General features: G+C 41.8%; 1 protein-coding gene across 1 annotated transcript in view; it reads left to right on the top strand.

Moving 5' to 3' along the window:
• Positions 1-17,132, top strand: part of eno4 (enolase 4) — a 185,458-nt gene that overhangs the window by 91,046 nt on the left and 77,280 nt on the right. Inside the window, exons 5-10 of the mRNA XM_036130670.1 lie at positions 2,753-2,922; positions 3,011-3,139; positions 3,332-3,400; positions 3,890-4,054; positions 4,173-4,298; positions 15,179-15,353. Coding sequence (XP_035986563.1) covers positions 2,753-2,922; positions 3,011-3,139; positions 3,332-3,400; positions 3,890-4,054; positions 4,173-4,298; positions 15,179-15,353 — 834 coding nt within the window. The remainder of the gene's footprint in view (positions 1-2,752; positions 2,923-3,010; positions 3,140-3,331; positions 3,401-3,889; positions 4,055-4,172; positions 4,299-15,178; positions 15,354-17,132) is intronic.

The following is a 17,132-nucleotide window of genomic DNA, read 5'->3' as shown; positions in this document are numbered from 1 at the left end:
GAATGTGATAGAAACATCTACCATGGACAGTATTTACGCATTAATTTGTCTGCTGCTTTTTGCCGGCCCTCTCTCCTGGCTTTAACAGCTTTTGAGGTGTTTTAATTAATGACTCAAATTCGGCATAACCTTCCAAGCTCTTGTTCTGCTTGGGAGAAAAACTGTGGGCGTTCTTTGCTGAACAGCCAATAGCAGCGTTGCTGATCATTGTTTCTACTATCGATACATTTCCCCTTTTAAACAAATGCATGAACGCGCAGTTGTCTCAGATAACTCAATCCAGTGATACTAATCATAAACAACAGGTGTGTTCGAAGAACCCACTTAGCCGGATCATGATTAGCCGGATGAAATCATCTTGGATGTCTCATTTGATCTCGGATGTTTTAAGCAACGTACGAAGAACAGACCCCTGGACTGTTTATTGTTTCATTCTTGTTGGCCACCGGTAATTCTATCAGCTCTCCCCGTATGTTGCTCCAAGTTCTTGTGTGTTCAGCCTGTCAGACCTCAGGATTTCTGCAAGTGACCTGCCCTCTCAACAAGAAATTCCAGTGACTATGTACTTGTCCAGTTTGCTCTTTGTTCCTGTGTGTCCTTCTGCTAGCTCTGCCCACTCTGGTGAGCCATCAGCCTGCTTTTCCTGGTCTAGTCTTGGCAGATTCCGCATGCCTATTCATCACTACCACCTGTCATCTTCATCCGTCCAAACTGCCATCTTCTTCACCAGCCTGCTCAAACATCTTCTGTCAGTCACTAACTCCATCATTTTTGCTAAACTTTTAAAACAAACTACACATCTGGTTTGAATATCAGGTTACATTATGTTCTGGGCAACATGAACCTGTCACCAACAGGCAAGTTACGCCCCGGTCTAGCCATAATGATGGACACATGTGCTCGGTTCAGTGCTGAAAGCAGTATCTGGGACTCCATGGTAGCTTTGTTCGAGGGTTCCAGACTGCCGATTTGTCCTCCTGGAATCGGTCCCAGCCACCTCCTCCCCTGCAACAGCTCACATCCTCTGCTTCGTCTGCCTCCTCACTCGCGCAAGCCTGACGTTGGTCCACGAGCCTGGTTTCTGAGCCTTCTGAGGTTAGCACGGTTATTGAATCCTCTACACAGCCAGTCCAAACTGCAGAGTTGCCACCTCGGTGTTCTGATTCTCCAGGAAGAGGTCGAAATCAGTGGAAAGAAGCTTCCCTCTTCTTGTCAGCTACGGCACTCCCAGAAGCAGCCTTTTCTCTACCACCCTTTGCCCCAGACCTAAAGTATTTCCCGGTTGATTGAGAGCTTGTGGAAGATCTGTGTCCTGGGCTTTTCCCGGGTTATCATCAGTTTCCCTCTCACGACGAGATGGAGTCGGCATGTACCTAAGCGGTCCTACTTCTCCACAGTGGCGCTGCGCCTCAGAGAGATCTGCCTTCCCGGCACCGGAGGTGTCAGCGTCCGTCTGCTGATCGGGTCTCCGTTCAGGTAGCAGATTCTTCAGCCAACTCACCCCAGCTTTCGTTTGCCTGAGTCCCCTAGAGCTACGCCCACCAATTCCTCTGACACCACCCATGAGGAGTTGGAGGATAACAGTAAATTATTTTGTGATTGTTATCAAGAGGCTTAAAGAGACTCTTATAACCTGTTCTTGAGGAAACATTAAAGGAGCTGGAAGAGGGTTACAGGGCTGCTTTAAAGCCTTTTTATCACCATCCTGCCTCACCAGCTCTCCATAAGTCTGACTCTAGGGTTCATCCAGCAACCAATATACCTGACCCAGAGTCTGTTTACATCTTTGAGGACACATCTGATTCTGAACAAATGGATCCACCTCCAGTCCATGCACCTGTGCTCGTTGAGGAGGGGGTCCAGCTGGATCCGCCTCCAGTATGTGTGCCAGAGATGATTGTCGAGGGTGCAACTATTATGCACCCTTGAGGATTGTTTACTTGATGAAATGTCTTCCATTACATACAAAATGCTCTCTGGTTGTAAAAAAACAAATGAAAATCAGAATCCACTTTACTGGCAAGGTTTGTGCCCACAAACAAGGACTGTAGAAACATTTGGAATATAAGTATAAACATTTTGTGGAAAATGTATAAAAAAGATTGTGACTTTTTTTTTGTTTGGACTCCTGCCTGTTTGCTTCGCCCTTGTTGTGCTCTACTGTTGGTTCTCAGTTTCAGGACATTGATCTGTGCCTGTTGCCTGACTCTGCCTCTCTGTCAAGCCTTCTTGTACTTCTGCCTGTCAGTTAGCCATCAGGATCAAGACCCTGGACTGTAATCGACCTGTTAGAATCCCCCTCTAATACCTCAGCCTGCTTCAGAATCCTTGTTCATGTCCCTGGACTGTCCCCGGACCTTCTCCACTGTGTCTAGATGTGTTTTGGACCTGGCTTCTGCAAGCAAAGGACAAGCCCAGATCCTCCTGGTACCACTTCTTGGATACAGTGCTACACTCCGCATTCAAGAGAGGTTAGTAGCTTTAAAACAGTACTCAACAATTCTCACTCTTGGACACACAGCCTCTAACGTATCTCTCTTCCTTGCAGAGGTTCCAGTTAAAGACGTTTCCCACACCGGCGACACTTGTTTCTCTAATAAATCTCTTAAAAGTCTCTCTTTGTGTCTGGCTGAATTTCGGGTCCAAATTATGGTTAAAGATTTTAACCCCTTTGTTGTAAAAAAGGTGGTTGAAAATGTTAGGTTGTATCTTGGCCTTTTAGTTCCATATGTACTACCTTTTTACCTTACAGGCAAAACGAGCAACATTGACGCAAAGCCACTTTCTCCAACAAGGCCACTAGAACCAGTTCTGCATGAAAGCATGGCTATGAGTTCAGTGTCTCTGGCTGTAGCCAAATCTGGGGCAAAGATAAAGGGGGTCCCTCTTTACAAATACATATCAGATCTGAAGAGCCAAAAGGTTTGATTTAAGCAGAAATACAATTATTTAACTGAAATTTTTACACAATATTTAAAGCAATCATATAAAGAGTCAGTCTTTTGCCTAGGAACTGCAACAGTTTCATGTTCCTGTCCCCTGGATAACTCTGATCAAATGTGGAAAGAAATCTGCTGGAAAACTATGTTTACTGGAAGAAGTTATTCTCATCTCCAAAGTGAAACAGCCAGTCAAACAGGTATTAAACTTTCCTGCCACATTTCCCTTTCTCTGTACTTAGACTGGTTTGATGTTTACAATAATTCTATGCGCCTTCCTCTTAGCTTACTTTATTGTAGTGCATATGGCTGATTACAGACAATTTTCTTGTACTACCTTTGTCAAGTTTCCCAATACCATTTGGAAATTGAGTTGATAATGTCTTCAACAGAGCATCACAATGGCATTTGAATTACAGAAGGAGATGATGAGAATGATTAACATCTCAACAAAAACTGGGGTGAGAGACATCGCTATATTTTTCTATAAGTGTAGTTTTTTCACTTAAAGTTTCTATCAAGGATTTGTACATAAAAGAGCATTAGAATGTGATATTTAAGATTGATCTTCAGATTACTGTAATGCAGGCTTGCAAATAAATCACAGATGTCTGTAAAAACATTAAATGCTTGCTCTGATGCACCTCTAAATCTTTTCTGTTGCCTTCCTAATGCCCACAAAAGTGTTTCAGTATTGAATGGCCCTTACATTTAGAACATTAGGTGAATAGTTCAGTTCTGTGGGCAAAGTTTCAGCAAACCTTGGAATTTCCTTGTTTAATTTATTATGTATATACTTTCCATTCAAGTGAAGTTTTATCTAAGCTGTTTTTAAACAAACCCATATAAAGATCAATACATCCAGAAGATTGCATGTCAATATATTAAGCACTATTGGTTATGTAAAAGCATTGTACATAGAAGGAACTAAATCATGTGCATGTGCCAAGGTCGCACAGGCCTCTGTGTTACACAGTGGAGGACCCACAGCAAGTTATGATCGACCTGAACAACCTTTAGATCTAATCACTGATGCCTGCTCTAACCTCAATGTGCTACTGGGAACTGATGTTTATCTGGCTCTGAACTGTGCTGCCCCTAAACTTGTGGACTATGTAAGTTGACAAAAAGTTTTAAAAATATAATGCTGCATGTGTTTGGATTACTTCCCTCAGTCTTCTATGATTAGGGAGAAAGCTGAGCAGTGAAGAGAATGTATCTACTTTGTCTCAGTCTAAAGGAAAGTATGAAGTTGCAACAGGAGTTCTGAAGTCTCCAGATGAGTTAGTTGAGCTGTACCAAAACCTCATAAGCAAATACCCAGCAGTGGTGGCCTTAATTGATCCATTTCGGAGAGAAGTAAGTCCAACGGTTCTATTATCCTCTAACATATCTGAGATTCTGATTGTATACAGTTTTGATTGTTTTTATATATGATTTTTTATTCATGTCAATTATGTCATTAAGTATTTATGTGGAAACAAACATATACTTTGGTTAATTCCTGATAAATTAATTAAAAGGAAGAGACATCGTTTAGGCTGAAGGATGATTGTAGTCCTATTCAGACCAGCTGACAGCTTTGCTAGGGCCCGGGACAACGCAGTCTTTTTGGTACCCCCCTCTACACCTGCTGCCACCACCCACACACACACACACACACACACAAACACACACACACACACACAGACACACACACACACACACACACACACACGTTTGCACTCACCTGTGTCCGACTGTGGCGGTTTGAGAGAAAGTGGGCGTAATACTTGAAGTCAGGGATTTTTCGCCAGTAAGTTTAATTGTATTTTTTTTGTTTAACTAAAGAAAAAAGTGTTTTTGTTTTTTTGTGTTATTTAATAAAATAAATGCTCTATTTTTTGCTGATCTAATTGTGGGGCGGAGCTTAAGAAGAGCTACTGGCCCTACTGAGTAAGTCTGGCCTAGTTACAGGGAAGGTAACGTTGCTGTGCAGCACAAAGTATTTTTTGTTAAAGTATAGAAGAGATGTAAATATTACGCATGTATTCAGATTATTTTTTGGATATTTTTCCTTGCTGCTCAGCACTTTATTTTTGGGAGGTGTGAAAATAAAAAAATCATAACCTGAAGATATTGACATGCCCTCCATGATTTTTTCATCATTTTGGAGTCAAGTCTATGGTGTCAAGGCCCACCACAGGGGCTGTTAGTAAGAACCCATGACAAGAAGAAAAGGTAAACACTGTGAATATGAGTTCTTTGTGATGCCAATAGTGAAGCATCTTAATACAGACAACATGTGGAGCAGCTTCTTATGCTTCAACACAAATCTGCTGAAAGCACTGCCATGAAGGAAAAGTGGAGTCAAAATATCCAGAGAAAATGTGGTGATCATTGTAGCAGATTTGTAAAGATAATATAGTATATTTTAAATCAATGTAAATGGATAGTGGCCAATCGGGTCAATGGGCTAGTTTGATCAGAAAAATCGATACGACTCATGAAGGAGCAGACAGACTAGAAGGTTGCAGTTGCGAGTGCCTTGTATTTATAGTGAAGAGGATTATATACATATTTACAACATCAGTGAAACATTCAAATGGCCATATAAAAAGGCGCAAAAGAGAAAAACAAAATAAAACAGAAAAAAATAAAAATCAATCAATTCCACAGTTAATGAACCCACACCCTTCAGTTCGTTCACCCCAAGCTGGGGTTGGTTAAAGGTCCCAAGCAAGTTCTTTTTAAAGTGCTTGGTGCAGTGCAGGTCGTGACTGATTCAAGTCAGACCAGAGTAGGACAGAATTGTTCGTCGGCTGCCTCCTACCAGCCTGGCAGGAGATCAAAAGTCTTCACGCACCCAAAAGTGCAATCTTTCTTGGGCTCTAGGCCTGGACCTTCAGCTCGCCATCAAACCTGGCCTGAATAATAAAAAACAGGACCATTTTCTCAATATATAATCCAACATTTTAGTGTGCACACAAATTCAATAAATGGCACTCTTTGCACTATAAATAATTCCAAACAATTTTCAGTCAATATGCATATTCAATAAATATAAAGTTCAATATAAATTACATCAATGAAAATCCAATAAATATGCACTATATAAATTAGTTGACATGAAATGTAAAGAAAACCTAATATAAACAAGTGCTCAACAAATATTTAAGGCACCCTATTGTTCACATGTGGGTTGTTCAAATACAATGAAAACGTATATGGTGTTATTTTTGACCAAGACATGTCATTTAAATCCCATATTAAACGGGTTTCCAGAGTTTCCTTTTTTCACCTCCGGAATATCGCCAAAATTAGAAACATTCTGTCCAGGAGTGATGCTGAAAAACTAGTCCATGCATTTGTTACTTCAAGGCTGGACTATTGTAATTCTTTACTATCAGGAAGTACACAAAATGCAGTTCAAAGCCTTCAGCTGATCCAAAATGCTGCAGCAAGAGTTCTGATGAAAATCAACAAGAGGGATCATATTTCTCCAATTTTAGCTTCCCTTCATTGGCTTCCTGTTAAATCAAGAATAGAATTTAAAATTCTTCTTCTAACGTATAAAGCCCTTAATAATCAAACTCCATCATATATCAGAGCTCTGATTACCCCGTATGTTCCTAACAGAGCACTTCGCTCTCAGACTGCAGGTCTACTGGTGGTTCCTAGAGTCTCTAAAAGTAGAATGGGAGGCAGATCCTTTAGCTATCAGGCTCCTCTCCTGTGGAACCAACTCCCAGTTTTGGTCCGTGAGGCAGACACCCTGTCTACTTTTAAGACTAGGCTTAAAACTTTCCTTTTTGACAAAAATTATAACTAGTGGCTCATGTTACTCTCAGCTACCTTTATAGTTTTACTGCTATAGGCTTAGGCTACTGGAGTATATCAGGATCTAATTTTCTCACTCTATTGAGTTCTACTGTTCTTCAATTATGCATTATGTGTTGTCATTTCTGCTTTAACTTTCTGTTCTCTCTCTTTTCTCTTCATAGTAGGTACACCTGGTCTGGCGTTCTGTTAACTGTGACATCATCCAGAGAAGACGGCTCACCCGCTACTACCATCTAATGTAGAACAGATTACTAGATCAATGTGTGCTTCTGTGCTTTTTTGTTTCTCTTGTTGTGTCTCTGTTCTGTCTTCTGTAACCCCAGTCGGTCGAGGCAGATGACCGTTCTTACTGAGCCCGGTTCTGCCGGAGGTTTTTCCTTCCCGTTAATGGGTGGTTTTTCTTCCCACTGTCGCTTCATGCTTGCTCAGTATGAGGGATTGCAGCAAAACCATGTACAATGCAGATGACTCTTCCTGTGGCTCTACGGTTCCCCAGGAGTGAATGCTGCTTGTCGGGACTTTGATGCAATCAACTGGTTTCCTTATATAGGACATTTTTGACCAATCTGTATAATCTGACCCAATCTGTATAATATGATTGAACTTGACTTTGTAAAGTGCCTTGAGATGACATATTTCATGATTTGGCGCTATATAAATAAAATTGAAAATTGAATTGAATTGAATTGAAACCTATAACAAATACATTTGTTTGTTTGAGTATACAAACAAACAAAGACATCAATGAGCTAACACAAAGTCACAACACAGAAACACTCACCATTTCCACAGTTTATGTCTCACAAAGAGGTTTTTTTCCCCCATCTCATCTCGCTAAGTAGTTAGTTCCTGCAACTCTGCTTCTCCCAACATGTCTTAATCTTTCCTACTTCCTTGCTCCAGCTAATATACCTAGCTGATAGGCTGTGGAGGTACATGTGACCTTGATCCTTAACAGCGATTGGCTATGAAGTAGTGAGGGGATGGAAGCTCAATTTTACACAGGTTTGATCACCCGGGTTACACCATCATGATGGAGTGGCATGTTTTAAGGAAAACATGATGGATAAGTTGCTGAAATATCCTAAAATTGACATTTGACCGGAATAACTAATATAGCAAGAATCAGCCATCATCAGTCAGGGTTTGGATCAGAACATACTTTTACTATTACTCATGCTGGTTGTAGGGGATGTTGCTCCTTTCTTTACATGTAGGCATATGACAGTAAGCAACTATGAATATTTAATGTATACCAACTTTATACTAAACACATTTAATGAGTGTGTAATAAGTGAGACATTCACACTTCTGAAAAAAATAATAATTGTAAAAGTGTTGACTTAAGCAAAATACTTAAAGGAGCAATAAGTAATAATGACACCTAGTGTTTCAAATCAGAACAACAAAATTAACAGATAGCATTATTTTTACTTCCACAGGATTGGTATACTGATTTATTCTGTTTTATTTCTGATCTGCTTCTCTTACTGACTTCCATGTTTGAAGGGTGTTGCTCTTTTGCAATGATAAAATACCAACTGCTGCGCTCTGTTTTGGGAACATTAGGAAATCTCGCATGGTTAGCTCTGGAACCAGGAAGTAAAATACTACACAATGCTCAGAAGGTGTTCTACACCATACCTTTAGGTTTGAAAGGATAAAAACTTGACTAAGATATTGTTGATAGAGAGGGCTGGTTGTTTATAGAAAATGTTACTTCCGTCCCGGGAAGAAATAAAAATTATTTTGGTTAATTTTACAGTAGATTTTTTACTTATTGCTCCATAAATGTAAAATATTTGAATAATATACGTTGAAGAATCAATAATCATTTTTGTCATCATGTGTTACCATGGTAAAATCTCCTTTGACACATACACCGGCTTAGGATGTGCACGGATAAAATGACACACAGGCTTAGCATTTACCTGTATTTCTTTTTCATTTAAGCATGTAAAAATAAAAAAAATTGTCTTAAGGTCTGACAAGATTTGTATCCGAGTCCAAGAAGACTGATATCAGTCCCTTTACGAGTGCTGTAAATCGCTGTGATGTTGCATGAATTAATCCCTCAGCATTCCTTCAATAATATACTCAAATCCACAATACATTTTTGTGCAGTAATCTTAAGGCTTCATTAACAGAAATGGGCAATCGACAATCCCTGAGAAATAAAAGTCTGCAAATAGGTATTACCAGTAGTGTGATTGTAAACATGTGACAAACCACAAACTTCCCAGCAGGGGGCAAAAGCCCTTACAGCTTTTGGGAAGAAGCTGTTTCTGAGTTTATTAGTTTTGGATTTGATGCTTCTGAAACATTTAACTGATGGAAGTGGCTCAAAGAGTGTGTTGTCGGGGTGTGTGGGATAAGTGGCAATGTGTGGCCCTTTTATGAACTTGTGCGGCAGAAACCATGTCCAGATCCTGCAGATGGCATCCCACAATCTCATGTGCTGTCCTCACCACCCGTGCTAAGTCCTTCCTCTCCTGCACTGTGCAGCTCCTATACCACACAGTTATATGGAGACACAAAATATTTCTTGCTCTGTAAAAGTTTTTTTTACCATCTCGGTGGAAAGTCCAGTCCATTTCAGTTTCCATGAGTCAGAAGAGCCATTGTTGGGCCTTCTTCAACAGGTAGGAGGTGTTCACAGTCCAGGAGAGGTCAGAAGAGATGTGAATGCCCAGGAACTTTATGCTGTCCATACACTCCACCACCTCCCTCTGTACGCAGAGAGGAGCGTGTTCAGTCTTCCTGGACCTCATGTGATGTATTATTACCTCCTTGGTCTTGCAGATGTCTCTGGAGCAGGTCTCATTATTATTGGAAATGAGACCCACCACAGTGGTGTAATATGCAAACTTTGTGGCGTGGATAGCAGAGCATTCATAGGTGAAAAGGGTGAAGAGAGCAGGGCTGGGGACACAATCATGTGGCGTGGTTTTGATAAGGATCAAAGGGGCAGATGAGTGCTTCCCAATCCAAACCACCCGGGGCCTGTTGGTGGGGAAATCACTGATCCAGGAGCAAACTAGTGGAAATACTCCCAGGTTGTAGAGCTTCAGAGCCAGCATGTTTGGAAGCACGGTGTTGAAGGTTGAGGTGAAATCCACAAATAGCATCCTAACATAGGTGTTGGGATGCTGAAGGTGAGTAAGAGCTGTGTGAAGTGCCAGCGAGATAACATCCTCTGTGGAGCGATTCTCCCTGTAGGCAAACTGCAGACTGTCCAGACCAGCAGGGGATCACATCCTTGATGTATTTCAGGGGGATCCTTTTGAAGCACTTCATGATAGCAGGGGTCAGAGTAACAGGATAGTAGTCATTGAGGCAGGGAAAGGCATGATGATGGATGATTTCAGGAAGGCAGGGACCATGGAGAGCTGCAGGGAGAGGTTGACAATATCAAGAAAAACCTTGTCCGACCTGACACCATGTCTGGACCTGCTGCCTTGATGCTGCTGACCTTCTTTAAGGAGGAGGTCACTTGGTGCAGCTACAGCAAGAAAGGCTGATGCTGCACCTCTGTCTGGTTTCTGGTTAGAAAACATTCTGATTGTCTTTGTGGGTGAATATAAGAAAGCACAGATGATACGTAATTCTCTAGATCAGTGTCCTGTTTAAAAACATCCCAGGTATTATGTTCAAGACAATTCTGTAGGGCTGGTAGGCCTCCTCAGTCCAAACATGAATGGTTCACGGGTCTGGTTCTGATAATCAATGGTATATAGGCACGGATCAGGTCAACAGAGATGTAATCTGATGATCTAAAGCGAGGAGGTGCAGCAGCCTTATATGCTCCTGGTGATATTGCAGTATACGTGATCGAATATGCTATTGTCTCTGGTTGGAAATTTTATACATTTATGGAACTTGGGGAGCACAGGTTTTAGTTCAACTTGGTTAAAGTCTCTTGCTAAAATTATAGCGTCTTCTTCGATTCAATATGAAATTTTATTTATATAGTGCCAATTCATGAAACATGTCATCCCAAGGCGCTTTCCAAAGTCAAATTTAATCAGATTATACAGATTGGTCAAAAAATTTCATATATAAGGGAACCCAGTTGATTGCATCAAAGTCTTGACAAGCAGCATTCACTCCTCCTGAAGAAACGTAGAGCCACAGGGACAGTCGTCTGCATTGTCAATGTCTTTGCAGCAATCCCTCATACCGAGCAAGCATGAAGCGACAGTGGAAAAAAAAACTCCCCAATAACGGGAAGGAAATCCTCCAGCAGAACCAGGCTCAGTATGAACGGTCATCGGCCTCGACCGACTGGGGGTTAGAGAAGACAGAGCAGAGACACAACAGGAGAGACAAACAAGCACAGAAGCACACATTGATCCACAGTAATCTGTTTTACATTAGATGGTAATAGCGGGTGATCTGTCTTCCCTTGATGATGTCACAGCTAACAGAACGACAGACCAGGTGTACCTACTATGAAGAAAGAAAAGAGAGAGAGAAAAAAAGGTAAAAGCTGAAATGACAACAAGCAATGCAAATTGGAGAACAGTAGAACTTAGAGTGAGAAAAATAGACCCTGATGTCCTCAAGTAGCCTAAGCCTATAGCAGCATAACTATAGAGATAGCTCAGGGTAACATGAGCCACTCTAACTATAAGCTTTTTCAAAAAGGAAAGTTTTAACCTAAGTCTTAAAAGTAGACACGGTGCCTCATGGACCAAAACTGTGAGTTGGTCCCACAGGAGAGGAGACTGATAACTAAAGGATCTGCATCCCATTCTACTTTTAGAGACTCTAGGAACCACCAGTAGACCTGCAGTCTGGTGCGAAGTGATAATTTAGGAACATAAGGGGTAATCGGAGCTCTGATATATGATGGAGCTTGATTATTAAGAGCTTTATACGTGAGAAGAAGAATTTTAAATTCTATTCTTGATTTAACAGAAAGCCAATGAAGGGAAGCTAAAATTGGAGAAATACGATCCCTCTTGTTGATCAGAACTTTTGCTGCAGTATTTTGGATCAGCTGAAGACTTTGAACTGCATTTTGTGGACTTCCTGGTAGTAAAGAATTACAATAGTCCAGCCTTGAAGTAGCAAATGCATGAACTAGTTTTTCAGCATCATCCCTGGATAGAATATTTCTAATTTTGGCAATATTCCGGAGGTGAAAAAAGGAAACTCTGGAAACCTGTTTAATATGGGATTTCAATGACATGTCTTGGTCAAAAATAACACCAAGATTTTTTCCAGATTAAGTGATTATTAAGAAGCTGGTGAAGATTTGCGGTCATCCAGGTCCTGGTCATTCCAAAAAAAAAAGTTGTTTTTTAATAGTTGAAGACGTTTCACTTCCTCTCCAGGAGGCTTTCTCAATTCAAAAAGTCTGGGAGTCATTACTCCAGACTTTTTGAATTGAGAAAGTTTCCTGGAGAAGAAGCGAAACGTCTTCAACTACGAAAAAGAAGTCCAGTTGCCTTTGTTTTACTTTTTTTTGGAAAGGTTATTAAGAAGTTTATTTTTTGAGGACTCTGGTCCAAAGATTACAACTTCTGTCTTGTCAGAATTTAATTGCAGGCAATTTAAAGTCATCCAGCTTTTGGTGTCATCAAGACATGCCTGTAGTCGAAGTAATTGATTGGATTCATCAGGATTTATGGATAAATATAGCTGAGTGTCATCAGCATAACAGCCAAAATTAATCCCATGCTGTCTGATAATTTTGCATATATATAGTAAAGAGAATTGGTCCAAGGACTGAACCCTGTGGTACTCCACAAGTGATCCTAGAGTTTGAAGAAGATTTATTATTAACATGAACAAACTGGAATCTGTGATCAACTGTATCAAATGCAGCACTGAGATCTAACAGGACAAGTACAGACACAAGTCCATTATCTGAGGCCATGACAATATCATTAGTGACCTTCATCAGAGCTGTGTCAGTGCTATGATGAGCTCTGAAGCCTGAAGGAAACTCGTCAAATAGGTCATTACTTTGTAAATGTTCACATAGTTGATTAGCAACTACTTTGTCAAGAATTTTAGATAGGAGAAGATTGGATATAGGTCTGTAATGGTCATATAGGTCAACTCATCTTGATCAAGAAAAGGTTTCTTAAGTAAAGGTTTAATAACAGCTACATTAAAAGCCTGTGGTACATATCCATTTACTAAGGATAGATTAATCATGTCTAAAATAGGGCCACTGATCAAAGGGAATACCTACTTAAACAACTTGGTTGGGATTGGTTCTAACACAGGGGTCGGGAACCTTTTTGACTCAGAGAGCCATGAAAGCAAAAAATCTGGAAATTTATTTCAGTGAGAGCCAATAGGGTAGTTCACGCGTGACGTCACATGTGACATCACGCGTCACGACGTCCGCGCTACTTCCGGGTCCCGCTTGTAGGCAAACACAGGACTGTTCTCGCATTCTATCATTACAAAACGGGTGCATTAGAGCGTGCTTTTAGTTAGTTTATTTTCGAAATGTAAACAGTGCCTACGACTTGTTGTGCTCCCGGTTGCACACAGAGGCATTCCAATTCGTTGGATGTACGTTTCTTTCGTTTACCGAAGGACGAAGAAAGACAAAAGAAATGGATATTTTCAATGAAGAAGGACCCAAGCACACGATCCTAGTCGACTGGGGGAGCCATCATACCCCGACAGAATGTGCAGTCTACACTTCATCTCCGGTAAATACAACTTAATTTTGCACTGGTCATTGTTCTACTGAAATAGCGGCGGAGGGGAGTTGGCGATCGCTAGACGGGGCCGGAAGAAGCAGAGCTGCAGTCTGCGGCTCTGCTTCTTCCGGCGGCTGCATTACGCCCTGGTTTACGCGCGCTAGTACTTCTGTGTTTCCGCTGCAACGTTGCCGACACCTTCACCCATTTTAATAAGACAAAAACACCTAAATAATCCTTTGTGAACAATTTTTTTTAACCTACCGGGCGGGTCTTCCTCTCTGCTGATGAGCGGTCTGTGTCCGTGAACATCCATCAATTTTCTGACCCGCTTAATCCCTCAACGGGTTGCGGGGGTTTCTGGTGCCTATGTCGCGATATCAACCATCAACTTACTCTTAAAACTATCTAAAGAAGAAAAATACGTCGAGAACTTGTCGTTTCCTTTGTTTGCGCCCGCCTTCTGCCTTCCAGTCCGGCGCGCATGCGCGAAAAACCCGGATGAAAACAATAGCGGTGATATTTTGTTTTATCTGCGAGCCAGATGAAATTATCAAAAGAGCCATAACTGGCTCGCAAGCCATACGTTCCCGACCCCTGCTCTAACATACAGGTAGAAGGTTTAGATGAAGCTAAAAGTTTAGATAGCTCAGAGAGCTTTACGACTTCTAAACAGTTCAAACACCACGCAGGTTCCTCCAATGCTGCCTCACTTACTGAGGACGAGGTAATCATATTTGGGAGGATGCCAATTATTTTATTTTTATTGGAATCAATTTTATTTATGAAGAATCCCATAAAGTCATTACTGCTAAGAGCTAAGGGAATGGATGGATCAATGGAGCTGTGACTCTGGGTAAGTTTGGCAACTGTACTGAAGAGAAATCCAGGATTATTTTTATTCTCCTCAAGTAATGATGAAAAATATGCTGCTCTAACTCTGCGAAGGGTCTTTTTATATAACAGTAGACTGTTTTTCCAGATTAGGTAAGATTTCTCTAGGTGTGTAGAGCGCCATTTTCTCTCCAATTTCCTAACATTGTGCTTCAAGGAATGCAGCTCTAAATTAAACCAGGTAGCCAGCTTCCTGTGAATAATCACCTCTTTTCTCAAGGGAGCTACATTGTCTAATGCAAAATGCAATGAGGAAGTCACCCAGTAAACAAAGGCAGAAAGAAGAAGAAGAAGAAACAACATTGCTGCCATCTGCAGGGCATTTCTGCAATACTGAGGATATTAAAAGGGGAACAGACTCTTTAAAGTTTGATACAGCATTATCCAATTCCCCTTCTGCATTTCCTCCCATACCTAGGCCTTAGAGGGGGTGGGGGTGGGGGGGAGCAGATGCTCTGTTTCTTTTATATTTCGGGTGGAATAAAGTCTGGTTTTGGCAATCAGTACGATCTATAAGCTTTGGAGTTTGACCCCAGATCAAGTCGCTCTTCTCTACCATATTAAGTTAGAGCTTGGAGTGGCAATCAAATAAACAAAAACACAAAGACAAACTTTAAAAGTCGCGTGACTCCAGTAGATTCAGGTCTCCGCACCACTATCTTTACATCAAGGATTTAATCCATCATATAAGGATTTCATTTAATCATACAAATAACTTCTAACATCTAAAAAAGAATATTCTGTTCTTTATCTGTCACCAGTTGTTATGCTTATGGATTACCTTTTAGTTCTAAGCATTGCTTCAACATGTAACTTCATTCTTGTGTATTACTGCTTTAATGTGTCTTCTGTCAGGATGCAGAGCAATGGGAGAAACTCAGCAATACAACTGGAAATGCATGTTCACTGCTCTCTGACATCACACACAAACCACTGGCTCCAGTCCTGCCTGGAGTCCGAGGTTATGTCTTGGGACATGTCAACGAGACAACGGTCAGCGACATAATCCACGCTACATTACATTACCAAGGTACAAGATGGGAGTATGTGTGTGTGTGTGTATGGGTGGTTGGGTGGGGGGGGGTTAGGGGATGTGTGGGGAGGGCTATGAATAAATAATATAAATATATATTTTTTTCTGAAAATATTTTCTACGGGCTAATTTACATTCATTCATTTCTCTTCTGTTTTCTTATTCACATAACCTTTATTTTATACATGTAAAACAGTGATCATCGTGAATATAATGGTAAATGGCATGTACAGCGCTTTAACTGGTCCCACAACCCCAAGCGCTGTACACTCCAATCAGTCATTCACCCATTCACACCCTGACGATGGTGAGCCATGCTAGTAGCCACAGCTTCCCTGGGGAAGACTGACAGGCAAGGCTGCCATACATGGGCGCCACCGGGCCCTCTGACCACCATCAGAAGTTAATGCGGTGAATTGTCTTGCCCAAAGACACAATGACTGAAACAGTCAGAGTGGGGGATTGAACTGGCAACCCACCAATTGCAGGACGAACTCCTGTGCCATTGCCACCCCTTAATCACAATTATTGCTGTTTGAACGTAGAATGCGTCTGAAAGGCTAAATAAGCTCAAATATGAAAGCTTAGCGAAAAGAACTGAATTATTTACTGTATCGAATGCTTTTCTAAGGTCCAGAAATACTTCTCCTACAACACCACCCAAATTTAGAGATTGCAATGGTTACCGCTGGGAAACCTGTAATTCAGCCAGACACAGAGTTACGTAAAAAGATGTTTATTGAAAAAGCGAAAAACAGACCAGGAGATGCAGGTGTTACCAGCCTTGAGTTGTTGGAGTAGACGAGAACTGAAAAAAAACACAGCGACAGGGCATGAGAAGTGCTGTGAAATGAAATGAAATGAAATGAAATGTGAAATAAATGATCTGGCAGTGAGTGGGTCAGTGAGGCAGGTGTATGAAGGCAGGTGAACAGAGGTCAAACTAATTAGTGACAACAGGTGGAAATGATCTGGGCAGATGACTGGGCTGACTGGAGACTGAAGTGTGGACAGGGAGGTGATAGTGGCTGTTTGCTAAGGGGAGTGGAAACTAATTAGTCCAGAACAAAGCAAACAAAAACCTAAATCATGAAAATACCCCCTCCTCAAGGGCAGACACTATACACTCTAAACTAGAAAAACACCCGAAAGTCCACAACCAAAAATAACCCCAAAAAGGGCGAACTAAGTCTCTGGCAGATGTCCCGGAGGCAGACCCCGACGAAGCAGAGTCTCTGGCTTGGTGATGGAGCAGGACCCTTGGCAGGTGTTGATGACTCAAATGAGCACCCCTGAAGAACACCCTGTAATGGACCTGGAGCTTGACATCCGACAGAACCGGGCACTTGTTGTCTTGACGGGGCCTTGGGTGCTGTGGTAGGTGTGTAGGCTCACTGCGAACCTCAGCCACAGCTGGAGGTTGATCCACTTGGAACCCCTCCTTTAAGACCTGTGGTGCCAAGACTGGAGCACTGGCGTGTGTCAGACCCACAGAGACTGGAGCACTGGCGTGCATCACACCCACGGAAACTGGAGCACTGGCTCACAGACTGGAGCAAAGGCATGCGCTGGACCCTCGCAGATTGGAGCAGAGGCGAGTGCAGGACCCTCGCAGACTGTAGCAGAGGCCTGCGCCGGACTCTCACAGACAGGAACATGAACCAAGGTGTCCGCCGGACCCTCACAGACAGGAACAGGAACCGAGGTGTCCACCGGACCCTCAAAGACAGGAACATGTACCGAGGCATCCACCAGACCTACGCAGACAGGAACAGG

Source organism: Fundulus heteroclitus, unplaced genomic scaffold, assembly GCF_011125445.2.
Source record: "Fundulus heteroclitus isolate FHET01 unplaced genomic scaffold, MU-UCD_Fhet_4.1 scaffold_37, whole genome shotgun sequence".
NCBI classification, from domain to species: Eukaryota; Metazoa; Chordata; class Actinopteri; order Cyprinodontiformes; family Fundulidae; genus Fundulus; species Fundulus heteroclitus.
Note: the sequence above shows the minus strand (reverse complement) of the source record. Positions and strands in the feature narration are given on the sequence as shown.